Below are 18,524 nucleotides of genomic sequence, written 5' to 3' on the forward strand. Positions count from 1 at the left end.
AGACATTATATTTTAGTAGGAATGCAAGATTTTTTTTTACGAATCCAAAAAGTCTTCAATATCCATTACTTGGAAGGAATTTGATATGAGGCAGCGAAAGTGAATTGTATTGCTTAATGAACATGATTGTACGATCAGGGTGATCGTAAAGTTTGTTCTAGCTGAAGCACTTGGTGAGAAGACTACAGTAAGATTAATATCTGGCACGTTTGCCAAGAGTATCATTTTGTGGATTGAAAACCAACGGAAGAAAAATTAAGAATGGAAGATCGAGAAGAAGTTATACTTGTTAAGTAACAAGTTAGTACATTTACCCCAGTGTTGAGTAACAACCTTTCCCAGACAGTGCAACACTACTTATTTGTTTTATGGAAAAGAGAATTGGATTACGGAACTGCTAAGTTTCTTAAGTATGTTGGTTGTGCAGTTTCCGAAGTAACGCCATAAGGACCATGAAATGTGTCACGTGAGTCGGTTTTTGATGACTTGTGAATGGAATGTTTCTGGGTAAAGAAAGATTCGATCGAGAAAGAGTTTTAGTAGACCCTGAGACTATGGATGAGTCTCCTCAAAGTATTCAGGTGATTAAGTTAACCTAAAAGTAACCAGGAATGACAAAAGACATCAACAGATGGATATGCCACTAATCGAGTATATAAGGTAAATGGTTTTATATTTTAGAAGTGTTCACCTTAGAAAAGTAGAATTTGGATTGGAAAAAGAAGGTCCTGAGAGTTAAGATAGAGTAAATGGTAAAAGTTTTGTGAATGAATCATTCAGTGGAAGAAAATTACGTGGGAGAAAAAGAATCGGATGAAAAAAAAAAACTTACCGAGGTTGGTATAAGTGTTGATGAATTGGTTGGTTGCTGGAATTTCGGGGACGAAATTCTATAAGGAGGGAAGATTGTCACAGCCCGTTCCAAATTATTATATTCGTGGCTGTGAATGGACAAAATTGCCCTTAAGAAATACTAAATTTGTGAAGCTCAGGTTGCTAATTATCTAGGTTCCTAAGTTTGAAAATAAAATGGAATTTAATAAGGATGGAACTTAGATTTTTAGGTTAAAATGTTAAAGTTTGGTGTTTGGAGATTGGAATAAGGACCACGTGGGATCCCCACATCCCTCAAAACCCTCCTCATTTCCCGTTCACTGTCTTTCTCTCTCCTCCTTCACGATTTCTCACTCTCTCTGTCTCTCTCCTTCGAACTCACACGGACCACCACCAAAACCACCCTAAATCTATACCAACGTCAAGTTTGAGACCACCATTGGAATCCTGAGGACTTCACGATCACGTTGGTATCCATTTCAGGTAAGTTTTACTTCGGAAAACCTAGATTCTAAACTCCCCATGAAAGTGTACTGTTCATGAGCTTTGAATTGGTTGATTTTTAGGACAATCCAAGCTCATAGTGAGCTTAGTGAGGTCCCAAGGAAGCTCGGAGTGCTTCGTTGGAAGTTTTTGGACGTAAGAACACGGAGATCGACAAGTTCAAAGTTTGGCCGGAGCTTTCGAGGCGTTTTCCGGCGAATCCCCGGCGAGTTAGGAGTCGAGGTAGGTATCAATCTCTTCGTCTCGTCAAGTACTACAACTTTCCTTTTTGTTTCACTCAATTTCGTTGAGTATTGAAGAAGTTATACTCATTTGAAAAATACCCAGTTTCCGGCGACCTCCGAGGCTTTCGAGGCAGTTTCCGGCCAAACCACGGCGAACTAGGTGTTGTGCAAGGTACCATTCTCTTTGTCTCTTCAAGGGCTACAACTTTCGTTTTTGAATCACTTGATTTCGTTGAGAAATGACAAAGTTATGGCAATTTGAAAAACTGTTCAGAAAACGGCCGCCGGAAAAACCAGTCCGGCGACCCAAGGAAGAAGAAGGTGCTACAGTAAAAATAAAAAATAAAAATAAAATTATTTTAAAAATATGTCGACGTCCGTGACGTCGAGTAGATCACTGTGGTATATTCATATACCTAAATTGAACACCATATGAGAAAGTTATTGAAGATTGTTGGTTAGGTGTTCAAATAACGTTTTATAGTTTTCACATTTAGGTGAAAATGTGAATTGATGATTCGACCGTTGGATCATCACCAAACTTTGATACGTTATAATACGTAATATTTGAGGATTATTGGAACTTACAGATTGGGAATCCGATTTGCGGATCTTCCGGAATTGGAATTGTAAGTCCATAATATAAAATGTTAACCGTCACTTAGTTTTGGAAATTGACAGAGATCCGACCGTTGGATGGTAATGAAATTTTAGGATGTTGTCCTAGAGGTATAATGTGGACCTCTGGAAGTTATGGATTTAAAATCTGAGTGGCAGATCTTCCGGATCGAACTACGTAGTGACGTATTTTATATAAGTTAAATATTCTATCGATATGAATTCTGAGGTTGGATTTGATTACTATTCTAGGCGGCGATCGTCGTGACGCCTTGATGTGTGGTGCTAGGGAGTTGTTGGATGAACTCCAGGTGAGTGGGCAGTTTTGTTTTCCGTATATATATATATACTTAACGTTTTCCCATAAATTGAAAATGCATGAAATTATGTTTAAAATGAAATGCATATGAGTTATGTGGAAAAACGGGAAGTGAAATACCATGCATAGAATTGATATGAAAAGTATATAGAAATGTGAGTTGAAATGCCATGCATGAATTAATATATGATGCATATGTATGAATTGGTGCGGTGGACGCACAGGTAAGAATTGATATATGATGCATATGTATGAATTGGTGCGGTGGACGCACAGGTAAGAATTGATTTATGATGCATATGTATGAAATGGTGCGGTGGACGCACAGATGAGTATTTAATTACTGTTATGATGATGATGATATATATTGAGCTCAAATCCTGCACCATGGTTTAGTGCTTATAGTATTCACCGCATCGCACGCTCGCCTTGGATCCAAGTAGATGCTAGTCGTACAGTACACGCGGAGTGGGTACGACAGACCAGTCGCGAGAGTGTTAGTGAGATTCCGACTGGTGGGTGACCTTAGATTATGTGCACAGATGATTTATGAGAAGCACTAGAGCGTAACTTGTGTGCAGAAGGCCGGACGGGTCACAGAGGTGACTCCGGTAGAGTGATAATGATAGATTTTGAGCTCTAGGTTCAACCGTATAGGGCTATTAGAGGGCCTACGGTTGATTACTTTCTTGCACCTGATATGATTATGTTGATGCATTCATACCTTATTACTGTTGAGATGATGTGGCATGGCATAATTAATATGAGAAATGTTGAGATGACATGGCATGGCATGATTGATAAAGAGATAATGTTGAGATAGTAAAAATGAAGTTTTGAGAATATATATGTATATTTATATTTTACATTTCTGGGAAAGTATACAGGTTTTACGGAGAGGGGTTACAACGTTTTGAGAAATGTTTGGATTTGGAAAAGAATTGTTTTACTGACCCACTCAATTTTGGTTTTGCCCCCCTCCAGGTTCAGGAATCACAAAGGTGTGGTGACTACGAGAAATACAGCGGGGTTCTGACAGATTGGACAAAATTAGGACTCACCTTCGGGTGTATCAACTTATAAATTGTATAATTAAAGCTTCCGTACTGTGCAAATGGTTACGTCACTCTCACGTGACGGCCAGCATGCCCTCCTTCGGGACAGGGTGTGTCATATATAACCGACATGATTTTTCTAATATCCGCCACCTAAAGCTAATATTGTTGTAGTGTGTGGTCAGGGCTCAAAGCGAATAATATCGTGCTACGGAGGAGTCAGGACTGGGATGTGACATATGACGTGTCACCAATATGTTAAATTTAGTGCTCATCATTGGTTATACATATCAATTAAAGACTCGAAAATATATTCTTTTTAGTCCCATATTGACAAAGTTAGTAAATAAGAAGAAAAACACTTCATGATTTATATAAAAACACTTTAGAAGTTCATATATAAGGGAAACAAAACTCGTCATTTTTCTACATGTAAACCCGGGGGTTTTTTGTTTCATTCTCTCAATACAAAATAAATTATTTTTCTGTGTTTCTAAATTATTGTGTATAAAGTGTTTTTTTTTAAGTATAATTTTATCGGAGTCTTACATGTGAAACAGATAATTTTTCTTATGAAATTAGGACTCATTTTTTGGGTTGCCCCGGGCCTTATAACTTTCAGGACCGACCTTGAATCCTTTCGTGAAAGTTTCAAACATATTTTTTTGAAAGTTTCCCGAAAGTTTTAAACAAATTTTCCTGAAACTTTTGTGTTAGTATGCTGATTTGTCGCTAAAAAAAGCTTGTATTTCTCTATGAGAGTGTCTTAGGGTTTTAATAAGAATGAACGTAGTACAAAGATTGAGTGATGTTAGGGTTTAATTATTGAGTGTGAGTTTATTGATATATTTTAATTTAATTGTTATTTTCATCTTATACTTGATAATAATTAAGTAATAAAATAAAATTGACAATTCACATTTAAAATCTAAAATGAAAGAAAAATAACGTTGTATGAGTTCAAATAAAATTTTCTAAAAAAATTTAATCTCTTGTAACACACATTCCAATCACCAAGCAAGAAACAGTAAATAGAAAACGGGAATTCGGAGCGATGGAGGAGGAGGAAATGACAGGGTGCTTTGAGAACAACGGCAGGTCGTCGTATAAGGTGTTCTTAGAAACACGGCAGGTCGTATAGCCCTCTTTTAAGTTACTTGGCCGAAACGACGTAGTTCTGTCCAGGGTTTAAAAACTGAAAATACATTTTTGTTTCTTCTTCTTCTTCTCGGGCATATCAATCAGTCTCGCGCCGCCGTCGCTTGCCCTGGTTGCCCAATCTCTGGTGGGAAATAAAGAAACCGGTGGAGGGAAATCCCGGCGGCTGGATGGCCGACAACTGCCCACTTTTGGCATAACGTGCGTCCGCCCTTGCCACCATCTGCTTCTTGAGTAAATCATTGGCGATGACGAAGGTGCAGCAGTAAACCGAGTTCCGGCACACAATGATCTGTAAATCCTGCCCGGTTCCGATACATTCCGAAATTTCGGCACCGCGTTGCTCTTCCACTCAAACCGGTGGCCTCTCTAAAACGTACCATTGAACGCGAAGGATCGCAAGCAAATGTTTCGCGCCAGAGAAATCTTGGTCCGGCTCCCTAAACGTTTAAAACCCACAACAATCTTACAACCAAGGAGAACATTTTGCTCCAAATCCGCTAAAAATGCCAACAATACTAACGCCGAGGAGACGAGTGTGAGTTCGTACCAGGAGCAGTATAAGCAGCTGGAGAAGCTCGACTTCATGACCGCCACCAAAATGCTCTTCACTGCTCCGCCTTCGAAAAAGAAATTTGGGTATTGTTTTGCTTCGAATTTTCTGCAACATAGTGTTGATTTCTTGTTCTTTTGATTGTTCTGTACGTTGGTATTGCTTTTGCCGTGATTGGAACTTGTGGGTCGTTTTCGGTTCTGTTTGGCATTTCGTCGAACTGCTTGTGTGCATGTAGGAAGATAATTTACATAGCTGGGATAGTGGAGGGTTTGTTGAAATTAGAAGGAGCCAGGTGGGTGTTTTAAGGTTTAAATTGATTGAATGTGGGCAAATGTTGTGTGAAAAATTGAATTTGGACCCAGCTGCTAAAGCACTAAGCTAATTCTGGTCTCGTATTATTTCAAATTGTTGAAGGATAAGAAAATGTACAAGAAATGTTGGTGTATGGGTAAAATGTTAAGAGGGTATGTATTTTGGTCGAGTCCAAGTAAATCATTTGTATTTTCGGGTCCGTATTTGTTAAAATTTTCCTATTGAGTTAAAAGAAAAACAGAAGTTCAATGCTTATGTCCTTGGTAATGGAACAAACGAAGGATGTATTAGTACCCTGAAAGGGATTCTATATATTCTCACCATTTTGCAGCAAACCCTTTTTTCTTTTTTCCATTTGCGTAGGTTAGTTTGCCTTGATTTGTGTCTGTGCGGTGTAGATTACTTTCCAAAGAAGCTATTAATGAAAGATATTTCTGTACTTTGAATATCCTACTGGTATCTTCCTTTCAGTACTGAGACATGTTTTTGGCCTCTCTTCTTTTCATGGTCAGGCTCGATTTCCATTTGGTACAACTGTTCTTTTGTTGCATGCCTTCCTTGGGTACGTATCACTTTTCATATTTGGTTTCTGCTGTGGTTACACATCATTATCTGAATACTTATTTCATGTAACAGCTGTGTATCTGGTGGCTCAGTATGCTCGCTATGAAATTAGAAGAATGGAAGCGGTAACTAAACATTTATGTTTTTTGCTTATCTTAAGCTTAAAATAGTGCATATGTAGTATAGTCTCTTGATTGGATTGTATGCCATTGTATGTTTTTATTGTGAATATCTCGTTTAAGAAAAAAACAAGACAAACTTAGGAAACCAAAAACAACTAAGCAAGATAATTAACACCAAGAATTTATGTGGTCCAGGTATGTGCCTACGTCCACGGGGCATCAACAACAATAAACTTTCACTATATCAATGATGAGTACAACGAATAATCTTGCCAAGCCTCTAGGATTAAGACTTGACGAAAAACCTGAAAGAACAAGAACAAGAAATACACCCTTTATCTCTTTTCATTTCTCTAGCAAACATTTTGCCTCTTCTATATTCTCTCACTCTAACTACTCGAGTGGTATACAACTTATTGTTTTGCTCTAGTTTTTTTTTGCTCCAATTCAAAACTAGCGCAATAGTCCTTTATATAGACATAATATAAGGATTACTGAATTTACAATTGGCAACCTGGACGCTCCTTATGTATCTGTCGAAACAACCTTTGCAGAAAGAGGTCGTTCTGCATCTTTTACTGATACACTCATCTGGCTGGTTCACCACACACACACACGCACACACACACACTTGTATTTGTCTATTACCAACTTTATGCCAAAAGAAATGCACTATGGCCACACACATATAAATGCTAGCCGAATATTGGATCCTTAGAAGCTCATGGATGCAACATTTTTCCTCCAACTTTTCCAAGTGAACATTCTAACTAATCATGTACAATCTGAACTCTTATACCAAACACCGGATTTTTTTTCTTTCCATCAATACACAAGAAAGTTTCAACTCATTGATTAATTTCAAAGATGGAGCATTGCTTTTTAACACAGAAACATGATCATGTCAAGTTCGATAAGCACGTATTTGGAAATAGAGCAAGATATACGAGTATCACTAAAATGCCTTGATTTGTCCAAAATCTCCATCTCAGGAACAGGAGATGAAAAAGAAGAAAGAAGAAGAAACGAAAGCAAAAGAAATAGAAGTAAATGCTACCGAAGAAAAAGAAGCAGGATCTGTTCCAGAGCTTTTGGAGGTAAAAGTGAGACTAGATAAACTTGAAGAAGCACTGAAGGAAATAGTGGTTGAATCGAAGAAGCAAACTGCCAGCGGGTTAACGAAAGATCAGGAAGTAGGTAGTGAGAAGAAAGATGGTGTAAAACAGGCAACTGACACTAGTAGTTCAGACTCCAGCAAGCCTTCTGAGAAAGATCACCTTAGTAAACAGGATTCTGGAGAATCAAGACCGGCCCTCGGCAAAGAGAGAGTAAATGGTCAGCACCCGGTTCGTAATGCTTCCTTGAAGGATCAGCTGGACAAAACCGAAGATGGAGGGGCTTCTCAAGATGCTAAAAGATGAAGTCGTCGGTTACTTATTGTCTACAGTTTTGGTTAGCTTAGCATAGGCAACAGGGAACGCGTCATTTGAACAGGTTAAGTTGATTTATAGGTGGGAGTACGTTGCGAATTCGATGTTCTTTTCTTCATCTAACTTTCTTCTTGCAAAATGAAATAATACTTAATTGTAGAGCTTTTTTCCCAGAAATGATTAGTGGGAACATCTTGGAGACTAGACTTTCGTTGAACGATATGTTGCCTATGAATTGATGGTTATTTTCCAGTTTGCTGGTTACGATACAAGTTACACAGTTCTTGCTTGTGATCGCAGCAAAGGTGAAGGAGCAAATGAGAACTGAAATATCAGGCGGATTCCTATTGTTTGAAAGCAACCATCACTCCTCTGTAACTTGGTAAAAGTATTCATTTTTGTTTGATTCTTTCTCCGGCAATTTTACTTGTATAAAAAGTAAAAATACAAGGACAAATAAGAGCATCATCGATTAATCATGAAACAATTGTATATTTGTGATTAAAAAAAGGGATCCACACCTCTCTCCTCTTACACTCGTGTGTTTTATCTATGGCATTGGGTTGAATAGATCGAAGGAAAATTAATGGAAAAGGAAAATAATAACCATACATTATCTTATTTAATCCAACGACATGCATAAATTTTTTCAATCTGACAGCTAAAAATAAAAAAGGAGCGTAACAAAAGAATCAATAAAACTTGACCGATTATTGGGCTGGACTTTCATTAAGGAGGCCTTGCCAAGCCCTAGTCCTTACAACCCAAACTGGGCCCACCAACAGACGGGTCCTACCACCCTTTGATTTGTGACTTTGTCTTTTAACTCTGAAGCCCTTGGACCCTTAAACCCTAAAACCCTCTGAAACTGCAGCAATGTTCCGAGGAGTCTCTTCCATGGCGCGCCTAATCCGACCCCTGCGAAAATCCACTCCTTTTCCTTCTTCTTCCAGAATCCCAATTCAGCAAACACCCACTTTGCATTTCGCACAAGAAAAACAAGTCTCCCTCTTAAACCCTTCACTCCAACCACCGCAATTCCGGCGAACTTACATCTCCGAAATGCGCAAATCGGCCTTCGAAGGCAACATTCTCAGACTCCTCCGGAGGGAAATACAGTACGAGCTCGATCACTCTCCTGCCACTCAGGTACCTACATGATTCATCCACTCCGCTGTCTTTTGCTCTTAAAATTCCAAATTTTGACTTATGGGAAGAAGTGGGTTAGGCTTTGTTTGGTTGATGAGAATTCGAGGGAAGAGAAAGGATTTATTGGATTTCGAGAATTGGGTTGTTGGGTAATTTAGTTTATGTGGCGTAGGATTGCAAAATTTCATCATCCTGGAAAATTAGCATTTCTCTGTTTCGGGGCTGATTGGTTACTTGTTAAGAAAAATGCCACGCTCCAAAAACACAAATGAAATCTTTCGAATAGGTTTCTGGATACCGAAAGGTGCAATGGAAGTCCATTCAGTTCAATTGGTTTTTTGGTAAATCCTTATGCAATATAATTGAAGTTTTTGTTAATTAAGACCGAGCCAAAAACAAGCTACTACATGAGCTAAAATTTTGGCTTGGTTGAATTGCAATCCGCAAGGCGAGATAATAGATTGTATTCAAGATGTTGTTCCTTCCTGAGTTGAGTTTTCTCAGCCATCAATCATAGGATTAAGACCGGATCTACACATTCTTCCCTCCAAGGACTCCGCTTAGATGCGACAGTCACTAAGTTTTGGTCGATGGTTAGCTTTTGTAATCACTAATCACAAGTTAAAGCACTCTTAAATAATATCTAGAAAATTCCCTTTAATTATTTGGGAGTCATTTTTTTTTTGGGGATTTTAATGACGAGTTTTTTCTGTTTTTCAGCCAGTTACAAAATTTAAGTCGTTTACCGTTAACGACCAGCCTGGTGAGCAATGGATAACCTTGAAGAGAAAGTTTGGAGAGAAAGAAGACATTAAGATCGAAGCCACGATGTTTGATGGATCTGTTCCTATTCCGAATTCCAAAGGTGGTGCTGGCCTTGGAAAAGATGTGCAGCTTCACATTACAATGATTGTTAATATCTCCAAGAAGGAAGGCGGCAATGTGTTTGAGATTATGTGTTCAGCTTGGCCAGATACTATAGAGATCAACAAGCTTTTTGTCCGAAAACCTGAGAAGATGCCAGCTCAGCCTTATGCGGGTCCTGAGTTCAAGTATGATATTCTATTTAATCTCCTTTTTATATATTACTATATGAAGAACTTTAGTAACATAAAAGGAGTTAAAGGTTGAGGAAAATTCTTGATTTTTCTGAATTTTGTAGAACTCTTTTGTGTCTTCCCCCTTCTCCTGTCTTTTGTTGTTGTTTGTGGTTGTGATTCTTTTTCCTTTTGTGTATTGATTTTCTATATTTATAGAGTATAGAGTCTGAAAGCTGATTTGTACTTCGGTCTCATAATATTTTCTTCTGCTCTCTAAATGTTACTGTTTATTTGTTTTTGTGGTTTGTGTACAGGGAACTTGATGATGAGTTGCAAGACTCACTTTATGAATTCTTGGAAGCAAGGAGTATAAACGATGATCTTGCTATTTTCTTGCACGAATACATGAAGAACAAAGATAAAACTGAGTTCATTAGATGGATGGGGACTGTGAAATCATTTATTGAAAAGAAAGTAGAGTGATTGTGCAGCATTTTGGATGACCTTGATTTATCAATCCTGTTTGCATTGAGTAATGAAATTGGCATGATTATGCAAGTGGAGCTTCCTCTTATGTTTTTAAATCTTTCTTTGTTGTTTTAACTTTCCATCAGAGAAAAAATTATGAAATATTGTAGCTATTAATCTTGAATGCTTTAGACAAGTTATGCATTATGTCATCCAAAATAGTAGAATAGCCCTCTAGTGGTGGCATATGCCATCTGTTTAGGTTCTAAAATTTGTTAAAACTGTCTTCTTTTTCTATTTCATCTCAATCAACACCAAGATCCATGCCCTAACATCTATAAAACCTTACTTGTGGGACCCTTTATTTACCATGGTTTCTCAGTCCTACCATGTTTTGGGTAGATCTTCTCAACATAACTAGTAGGGTTTAGGGTTTTCGTTATGGGACTTTGCAGCAGTGTTCATATCCCGTGGGAGATTTATGCTATTTTAATAATTTCTGCCTCAGCTAGATTAGCTGCTTGCAGCATTATGACACTACTTGCTGCCGGTTATGCATTGAGACTAATTGGTTAAAGTATGCATGCCATATGTTCATGGTACAATGAAATATGATCATGTGATGATTATTATGCTAGAGAAGGAAGCCATTTTGAATTAACTAGCAAAAAGTGTATATTTTGCTCATATGGCTCGTGCAATGGCAGATTTTGCTATTTTCTTTGATCATGCAGGGGAGTTCACCTTGGTTGAAATATAATTTCCTTAATGAAGTGGAAAGTATGCATTTTCTTCCGTGTTACGTTCTATGTCTGCTTCGGTCATTATATTTATCCACTTGATCACTTAACAGATTACAAGACTTTTGCTCTAGCTTCTTTCCTACTAGCTTTCGTCATCTTTTGGTCCTTAGACACAAATTTCATGTTGCAAATGTGCTTCTGCTACATAGAATAACAATTATTCAATTTTTCTGTAGCTCCATAAATCTGAACATTCACTTTGAGATAAGTACAATCTTGGAAAGTGGGAACGAGCTGTTGCAGGTTGCAATCAGGTTTAAGACTATTGATGGTGTGTAGATGAATTATGCTCCTGGATCATGCTGCTTGCTGATGTTGTGGCCAGAATTCCCTTCTCATAGAACGTCTGCATTCACTTTTCCCAGTCATGCTAACGAGTATCAATGTAACGTCTGCATCACTTCCCTTTTCTGTTTTGAGTATTAACCATATATTCTCCTTTGCTGCAGGATTGCGTCAGCAACTGAAACTCACAGAGTAATGTTTGTTTCTAGCTTCATAGTCTGAACTAAATTGAAATCAAGTGGAAAGTATCGATGTCTTGGTATGTTAATATCTCGAACTGATGGTCCTGGCTTTGTGAAAGATGCTCTATAGTACTATCTACTCTTGGTGAACTTCACATTCCACTACAATATGCTTTACCATTGATAGACAGACATGCCAACGGTGTGGTGTATATTGGTCAAACCCTGGATAAGATGAAAGTCTTATCCTCTTTAGATTTGAGCAATATGCATCAGTTCCAAATCTGATGTCATGTTATTTTCGTTATCTTTGCTGGTCTGCATCATACTTTCTCACCTCTAACTCCTGAATTGGGTTGGACTATAATTCGTTCGATCTTGTGAATAGTAGTCATATGTTTTTGACCAGAATGACGGTGCTACTGATTACGACACTTCTAGGCAGGAGCACCGTAGGAAATGAGAATGGTTGTGTCGTGGTCCACGAGTATCATACTCGTCTTTCCAATTTTGATGTCCCTTGCTAGCTTCGTCCGTAGATTTTTGATTTCCCCTCTTATTCCTTGCAAAGTTTGTTGATCTTAATTTCAAACATCATTTTTGAGGTTTGATTTTCAAAGATTGGTTGTACATAGATGACCATCAAATTGAGATAAAAAGTCAATTCAAAAGTAAAGTTGTATTTGTTTGAGCCATTTTTATAGAGAAACTGTGTCATTTAGAAGAGTTTAAACATTGTTGAGAAAAAACAATCGATTCAAAGACAAAATTGTTGAGATAAATGGTCCATATGAGTCTCTCTTTAAGGGCTAATTTGGAGTTGTTATGCGGTAAAAAAAAAACGTTGTTTTCAAGAGCATGAGTAGAGCTGCTTCTGCTTTCTACTGTTTTAGACCCATGATTTTGATAAAAAATAAAAAATAAATAAACTCTTTTTTTTTCATTTACCAAACACAATTTTAGCTCAAGCTTTTTTAAAATACTTCTTTAAAAAAAAAAAATTCAACAATGTCAAACCAACCCTAAGTTTACCATGTAGACTCGGAAATCATAGGTGATTACAAATCTAGGCTTAGTCAAATTGAGTAAAACAATGTGCTCATTCTTCTACACTCAAGTTCGAATTCCCCTCCCAATGGTTTAGATGAAACTTTTGACAAATAAAAAATATTTGACTAACCGGCACCGGGCAGGCGTTAGCTCCCATACATGGTCTTACAACAATTACATTTGTTGTAGAATTATTTTGTAAACAAATTGCAGTGAGAGCACAATTTTCAAATTTGGTGAACTCTCAAAACCCAAGTAATTTCAAGAAAGCGATATAAATAGAAATATGTGCGTAATTCTTTCTTAAGCGTGCAATTAAACTTTGATTGATGATGGTTTAGTAATCTCCCTCTCTCCCTTCATTGAATGGGACAAACTTAAACCTCCACTAATCAAGTCTTAAACAATATTCAAATCTTACAACGACAAGTAATCTCTTCCTTAATTATTATAAGATCCTAATGGAGAAAGACTTGTTCTTGGTTTAATTTTTCACCTAATCTCATTATCTCAGCAACTTGAAAGCTCCACGTTCACATGCTGCCTCTTTTTCCAACGGGTGTTTGTTTAAGTGTTTCTTAGTTTGGAGGCAAACTGAAAGCTTTTCAATATTTTAATGTCAAAATGGTAAAAGAATGAGGCGTTGTAACACAACTATATGGACACCCCAACTGGTTTGCGGCTAATGGCAGAAACCCAAGACTTTTACGTTCACTTCTACAAGGGAAATGATAACCACAGCTCTTTTTTTCTGTTTGCTCACTCTTGTGTTTAATCTTATTTGTTGTTTTTGTTTGATTATTCAGTTTGATGACAAGACGTATGGCGCGAAAAAGTATGTGTAGTTATTCGTTTCCTTTGGACATTCTCCTTTCACCTTTTTCCTTCACCATTCGCATCATATAATGTTGTAGGATGATTGAAATGCTCACTCTCCAGGTAAAAAAACACATCCGTCGAGAATGATTCACTGAAAAAGTTTCATCCATATTCGAAGTCATTTTATTATTAGTTTATACATCGGTTTGTCTTTTTATTTTACAACTGATTTGGATTTTTTTTTAGAGGCGGAGATGATTTTTAATAAATGACTTAAAAGATAGATGGTTCAGAACATTATATGACGAGATCAAGACGAGAGAAAGTAGCTAGCATAGCCAACTTTACATTCATTTTCAAGACTCTTGACATCTTGTCTTCCTATCAAAACCTCTTGTTAATCTGAGATTTCAATGACAGTTAACTGTCATAGTGAACAAATTTCAATCACTTTTTACATGTTAATTCTAGGATAATCATGGTGTATTATGACTAAGCTGATATAGTAAACATCAAATGGATCTGGACCCACACAAATTAGAAGTGGCCTAATTATGGAAGAGATTATGTGGCTAAGAAATCAAGGCAATCAAGATTTACCCACAATTTAATATTGAAGTTAGGTAGAAGTTGAAACGAGTCTTTCTGATCCTCAGAAGAGTAAATTGTCGTGATTTGGCCACCGGTTGGTCTTTTGGAAAATAAAAATATTGTTGAGAAATTATTGATGGGGTAGGGAGAATAGCTATGAGATGAGCGTGATTAATCATTATAATGTGTCTTTCACATGGCTTGTTACATTACACCAACCTCTTAGATCCAAATAGCACTAGCAATAGAGATGGTCTATTATTTCAACTGCAGGTGGGTCAAAAACCCATGTCATTTAAACCATCATGTCAAATTAAAAGTAGTAGTAGGAAATGACAATCAAAAGATTCCAAATCTTTGCACGTTTTGTGGACCTTATAAACAAATGTTTAAGATAGACATGACCCTCCAGGTCTCCCAGATGAACACACCTGGGTGCTGCGTGACATAATATCAGATGATCAAGTATTAGGCAGATTTGGTAGTATATAAATTGATTAGAAAAGTACACTCTCGTACTCAAGTTTCACGGTCTTTAAGAATATTGTTTGAAAGCAAAAAAAAGAGTAAAGTAATCAATGCTAGATTTATGAGTATTTGTCTAAGTACTCGCTGGTTTAGTGTTCTATTTTTTCTTACCAGAACATATCAAAAAGTATCAACACACCACTCGAAAGAATTGAGAATCAAATTCTACATCTTTTTTAATACAAACAGTATTACTATTTTAATTTACACTAGAGGAAGGAAGAGGGGTTTCAATCCGGAATGTTGTAAAAGAAAGAAGAAAGTCGTAACAATTAAAGTAATCCACCACTTGCAGAATTGGATTCTATATCACTATATGAAATTTAGAAGCATTAATTTGCATTTAGTCCATCTTCAATTCCAGCATTTAGCACTTCTCTCTTAAAAATAAAAGAGAAAACTGAACGAGTAAAATTTATACTAACGTCTATTGATCCTTAATAGCTAAAGTATTGAGAACCCAATTAAAAGAAGAGAAATTTACTGGCTTTAGAGTAATGTTAGGAAGACCAAATTTTTTAAACCAAATAATGTGTTACTAATAAGAAACAAACACGTAATCGACACTTAATTAATAATCCAATTATCTACAACCACATCACTAAAAGATTTGGTCTACCTAACATTACTCCTAGCTTTAAATGGGGAATTAACTTCCCAAATTAAGTAGCAAAATTGATCATTGAGTTACCGGTACACATCACCGTGCAAATTCAAAGTTCTGATGCCCAACTTATAGATCGTGAGATCAAATGTTACATGGATCATAACCGTTGAATTATTAAAAAAAAAAAAGTGTCACAACATTTGGGATTGGGATTTACATTCAAAGCCAAAAATTTAAAAACAAACTTCTCTGAAAATGTCAACTTTAGCTAAAAGGAATGTACAAAAGTTGCCACTCATACATGAAAACCAAAGATAGAGGAAACCTGAAATTGAACAGTTAACATGGATGTGTTTAAAATTTGGATAAAAAAAAGAAAAGAAAAGAAAAAGTGAACTGGGAAAGTGCCTTAGAGCTTGAGGGACAAGTCAAGCTTCTGCAAGTCATCTTGCTTAGTATTAAAATGGCCAATACTACTATTACTCCACCATAATCCTCCAATTCCTTCCGTCTCTGGAGAAAACTTCCGAACATTAGTACTATAGGAAAACCTTCCAACACCGCCACTCGATGAGGAGGAGGAGGATCCTATGCCGCCACCCTGCACATGAAAAACATTGTTAGGTGGAACAAGCCGCCCGATCGCAGGTTGTTGATCAATAGGTCGTCTCAGCCACCCACTATTACCATTATGTCCTCCAATGGTGTTTGTTTGGTAACAAGGCTTGTGAATTGTGGAATGCACTTGTATGCCAAGTGACCTATTATTGAAGGACCCATGCAAAGGGAGAGATGCCATGCTGGAGAATCTGTATGTGGAGAGTAAACTTGGCAGCCTATCAAAGGCATCTGCTTCTGCTGCAGCACAATTACCCTTGAGCCCTTTTTTGGCAAGTGTTCTCTCTCTCTTATGAGCATTTTGGTGCCCTCCGAGCGCTTGTGAACTGTAAAATTTTCTCTGGCAATAATTGCAGGAGAAAACCCTTGGCTCGAAATCAGTAGTGGTAGTACCTTTGGGACTGGAAGTCTCTGATGAAGAGTTTCCTGATGTGTTGTTTGAATCAAAACAGTTGATGAGGTTGAGTTCCAGCTTCGCCCCGTGATTGGATTCCTTGTTTGAGAGGCTTAGATCTAATGGAAGATTAGGGTTTTGAGCTTGAGGGTGTTCTTGGTGATGATCTTGCACTAGTTGTTGGTTCTGTGCGTTTGGGGTTTCCATGTTTGAGACGTGGATTAGGTTTGGTGGTACCGGTGCCTCTGAGGGTGAGAAATTGCTTGAGATTTCAGAGAGAGAGAACTCCTTCTGGGTTGATGAGAATTGAGGGGGTCTAATATTATGCAAGAAGAATAATATGTTGCTGATATATTAGTGATAAAGGCTGTGTCCTATGTATAGAGGGATAGACCACTGTTTTACAGTTAAAAGGTCTCAATATTGCAAGACTTAAGGAATAAGAAGAGTACTGTAGAGAAAGAGAGAGGGTCCTATAAAGGCTATGTGATTGAAACTAATGAGGAACATCCATGTAGCTCTTTTTCTTGCATATACCTCTCTACTGTATCTTTTAACTTTATGTTTGTCTCCTTGACATCTGTGGTCTTTAGGGGTTTAACCTTTTCTAGGCATACACTATGCAGTCATGGATATGACTTACAGCGGACCAGACTAGAGATCCAGCATAAAGCGAGAGGATTTAATGATGCATGTTCATGTGTAAGTGAAAGTTCTTATGACTGATTTTTTTCAAAATAATAACCAATTTGGAGGATTTAATGGATGAACCGTTCACTTATAAGTGAGAGTCTTATGTTCGTAATTCGTAAATGACAAATTCAGTACCAATTTATTTATTCACCTATTAATGTAAATATATCGAGGTATAAAAAAAATGAATGCATGTTCAAAATTGTAAATTTGGCCATGAGGGCAACACAAATTCAATGTTGAAACTGATTGTCTAAAGGGGTGGTCGAGTTATAGGAATTACATACTTGAAAAATCATCATGGCAGTCCTATGGGATTCTTGTAATTTGGCTTAAATTTAAATTTTGTTCCTGTAAATTACATAATTCTCGTACTTTGTTGGTTGTCTCAGTTAGGTCCCAGCTTGTTATTCCATCAATATTTTGTAACAGAAGAGTCATGCGACTGACCCTCAAGTAGAACAAGAACCTTAGTCCTATTAGCTTGACTTGGATTTCAATTCGATCTCTGTAGTTTCATGGATAACACAGGGAGACCATCTATTTAAATTATAATTTATAAATAATATGATTGATTGTTGATAATTGAATTATTATGTAAATGTGGATTAATGTGTTTATTTTTTATTAGTGAAACGTCACATAATTTACAAATTTGATGTAAAAACTAATTTGTCTAACATTACTCGTAACGTCATAGTTTCAATTAAGTCTTGTAGTTAACCTTGATTGCAATCGGCTAATTGAAACTATTTTTAATTGGATACTTGAATTTTTTTTTTTTTAACCATTTGAGTCGATTGCAACCAATTGTTAACTGTGGGACGTGATTGGAATAATACAACTGCATTCGTGGACCTAATAGGAATTCAAGTCAAACTACAGAAGCAAAATTTTACACGTACATTATCCGGTCAAAATAATTGATTGAAATTTGAACCTCAAGCTGGGACCTAATTGAAACAACTAGCAAACTACAAGAGCTTGATTAAAAACAATTGAAATTACATGGATGAAATCGAAATTTCCCAATCCTGTATATAATGTATAAAGATTCATTTAAAGCAAACCACACATCTAATATCCCATTGCATTTACTTGGAAAGTTCTCATTGACAATCTTAAATATGTCTATGATTATTTGAAAAGCGAATCCAAGATGTAATAAAAACTTTGAACAAAGAGACAGAGTCGGCTCTAAGGGTAGTTAGAAGAGGCGGAATCAAGGGCCCTAAATTTTTTTTTTTATTTAATAGATATATGTTATATATAGTAAATGTAGAAAAAATATTACAAACTAACAAGCAACGTAGTGGAAAACACGCAAGCTACTTCCCTCAAGGTTTGTGTTTAGAATCCCGCATGTGCCCCTCCTAACAATGGCTCGCATATAACATCCAAAATTTCAGAGCTGACCCTACAAAAAGTCATTGGTCTTTAATCAATGTGGCAAGATATTTATGCAATTGGAGACGCTATGAGTCTTACAATGTGAAACAAGGTGCTACAAATGATCTTCTTTTCTTAAAAAAAACAGAGTAATTTAAGCTGCTACTTACAATTGTTGACACTCTCTTATACATGCGCTTTCTACCATTGTA

At 36.9% G+C, this 18,524-nt stretch overlaps 3 protein-coding genes and 2 long non-coding RNA genes across 5 annotated transcripts; 4 read left to right on the plus strand and 1 right to left on the minus strand.

The window, feature by feature from the left end:
* Positions 1–738: 738 nt before the first annotated feature.
* LOC139193663 (uncharacterized) lies at positions 739–3,863 on the plus strand. Its single transcript, XR_011578019.1, has 5 exons — positions 739–1,317; positions 1,401–1,560; positions 1,666–1,734; positions 2,433–2,491; positions 3,484–3,863. It is a non-coding gene; the product is annotated as an uncharacterized lncRNA (long non-coding RNA).
* An 859-nt stretch (positions 3,864–4,722) lies between these two features.
* LOC103438724 (protein MNN4-like) lies at positions 4,723–7,948 on the plus strand. The gene is made up of 4 exons (XM_008377273.4): positions 4,723–5,351; positions 6,093–6,142; positions 6,217–6,269; positions 7,259–7,948. Exons 1-4 carry the CDS (start codon positions 5,119–5,121, stop codon positions 7,685–7,687), a joined length of 765 nt encoding a protein of 254 aa, XP_008375495.1. The 5' UTR covers positions 4,723–5,118; the 3' UTR covers positions 7,688–7,948.
* A 578-nt stretch (positions 7,949–8,526) lies between these two features.
* On the plus strand, positions 8,527–10,537 carry LOC103438714 (uncharacterized protein At2g39795, mitochondrial). The gene is made up of 3 exons (XM_008377266.4): positions 8,527–8,845; positions 9,566–9,897; positions 10,200–10,537. The coding sequence occupies exons 1-3, from the start codon at positions 8,573–8,575 to the stop codon at positions 10,366–10,368; spliced, it is 774 nt and encodes a 257-aa protein (XP_008375488.1). The 5' UTR covers positions 8,527–8,572; the 3' UTR covers positions 10,369–10,537.
* Positions 10,538–11,332: 795 nt separating this feature from the next.
* On the plus strand, positions 11,333–12,307 carry LOC139193712 (uncharacterized). The gene is made up of 2 exons (XR_011578159.1): positions 11,333–11,500; positions 11,606–12,307. It is a non-coding gene; the product is annotated as an uncharacterized lncRNA (long non-coding RNA).
* Positions 12,308–15,407: 3,100 nt separating this feature from the next.
* Positions 15,408–16,600, minus strand: LOC103438697 (zinc finger protein 1). Its single transcript, XM_008377250.4, has one exon. It carries the CDS (start codon positions 16,435–16,437, stop codon positions 15,628–15,630), a length of 810 nt encoding a protein of 269 aa, XP_008375472.1. The 5' UTR covers positions 16,438–16,600; the 3' UTR covers positions 15,408–15,627.
* Between the last annotated feature and the right edge of the window lie 1,924 nt (positions 16,601–18,524).

Source organism: Malus domestica, chromosome 17 (genome assembly GCF_042453785.1).
Source record: "Malus domestica chromosome 17, GDT2T_hap1".
NCBI classification, from domain to species: Eukaryota; Viridiplantae; Streptophyta; class Magnoliopsida; order Rosales; family Rosaceae; genus Malus; species Malus domestica.

What these genes read in the sequence shown, in the direction of transcription:
- LOC103438724 (XM_008377273.4), top strand. Translation starts at nt 5,119, where the DNA reads ATGTTTCGCGCCAGAGAAATCTTGGTCCGGCTCCCTAAACGTTTAAAA. An exon ending in CCTTCGAAAAAGAAATTTGG is followed by an intron (nt 5,352 to 6,092) that starts GTATTGTTTTGC and finishes TTTCATGGTCAG; the next exon opens with GCTCGATTTCCATTTGGTAC. An exon ending in AAATTAGAAGAATGGAAGCG is followed by an intron (nt 6,270 to 7,258) that starts GTAACTAAACAT and finishes TCTCCATCTCAG; the next exon opens with GAACAGGAGATGAAAAAGAA.
- LOC103438714 (XM_008377266.4), top strand. Translation starts at nt 8,573, where the DNA reads ATGTTCCGAGGAGTCTCTTCCATGGCGCGCCTAATCCGACCCCTGCGA. An exon ending in ATCACTCTCCTGCCACTCAG is followed by an intron (nt 8,846 to 9,565) that starts GTACCTACATGA and finishes TCTGTTTTTCAG; the next exon opens with CCAGTTACAAAATTTAAGTC. An exon ending in TATGCGGGTCCTGAGTTCAA is followed by an intron (nt 9,898 to 10,199) that starts GTATGATATTCT and finishes GTTTGTGTACAG; the next exon opens with GGAACTTGATGATGAGTTGC.
- LOC103438697 (XM_008377250.4), bottom strand. Translation starts at nt 16,437, where the DNA reads ATGGAAACCCCAAACGCACAGAACCAACAACTAGTGCAAGATCATCAC.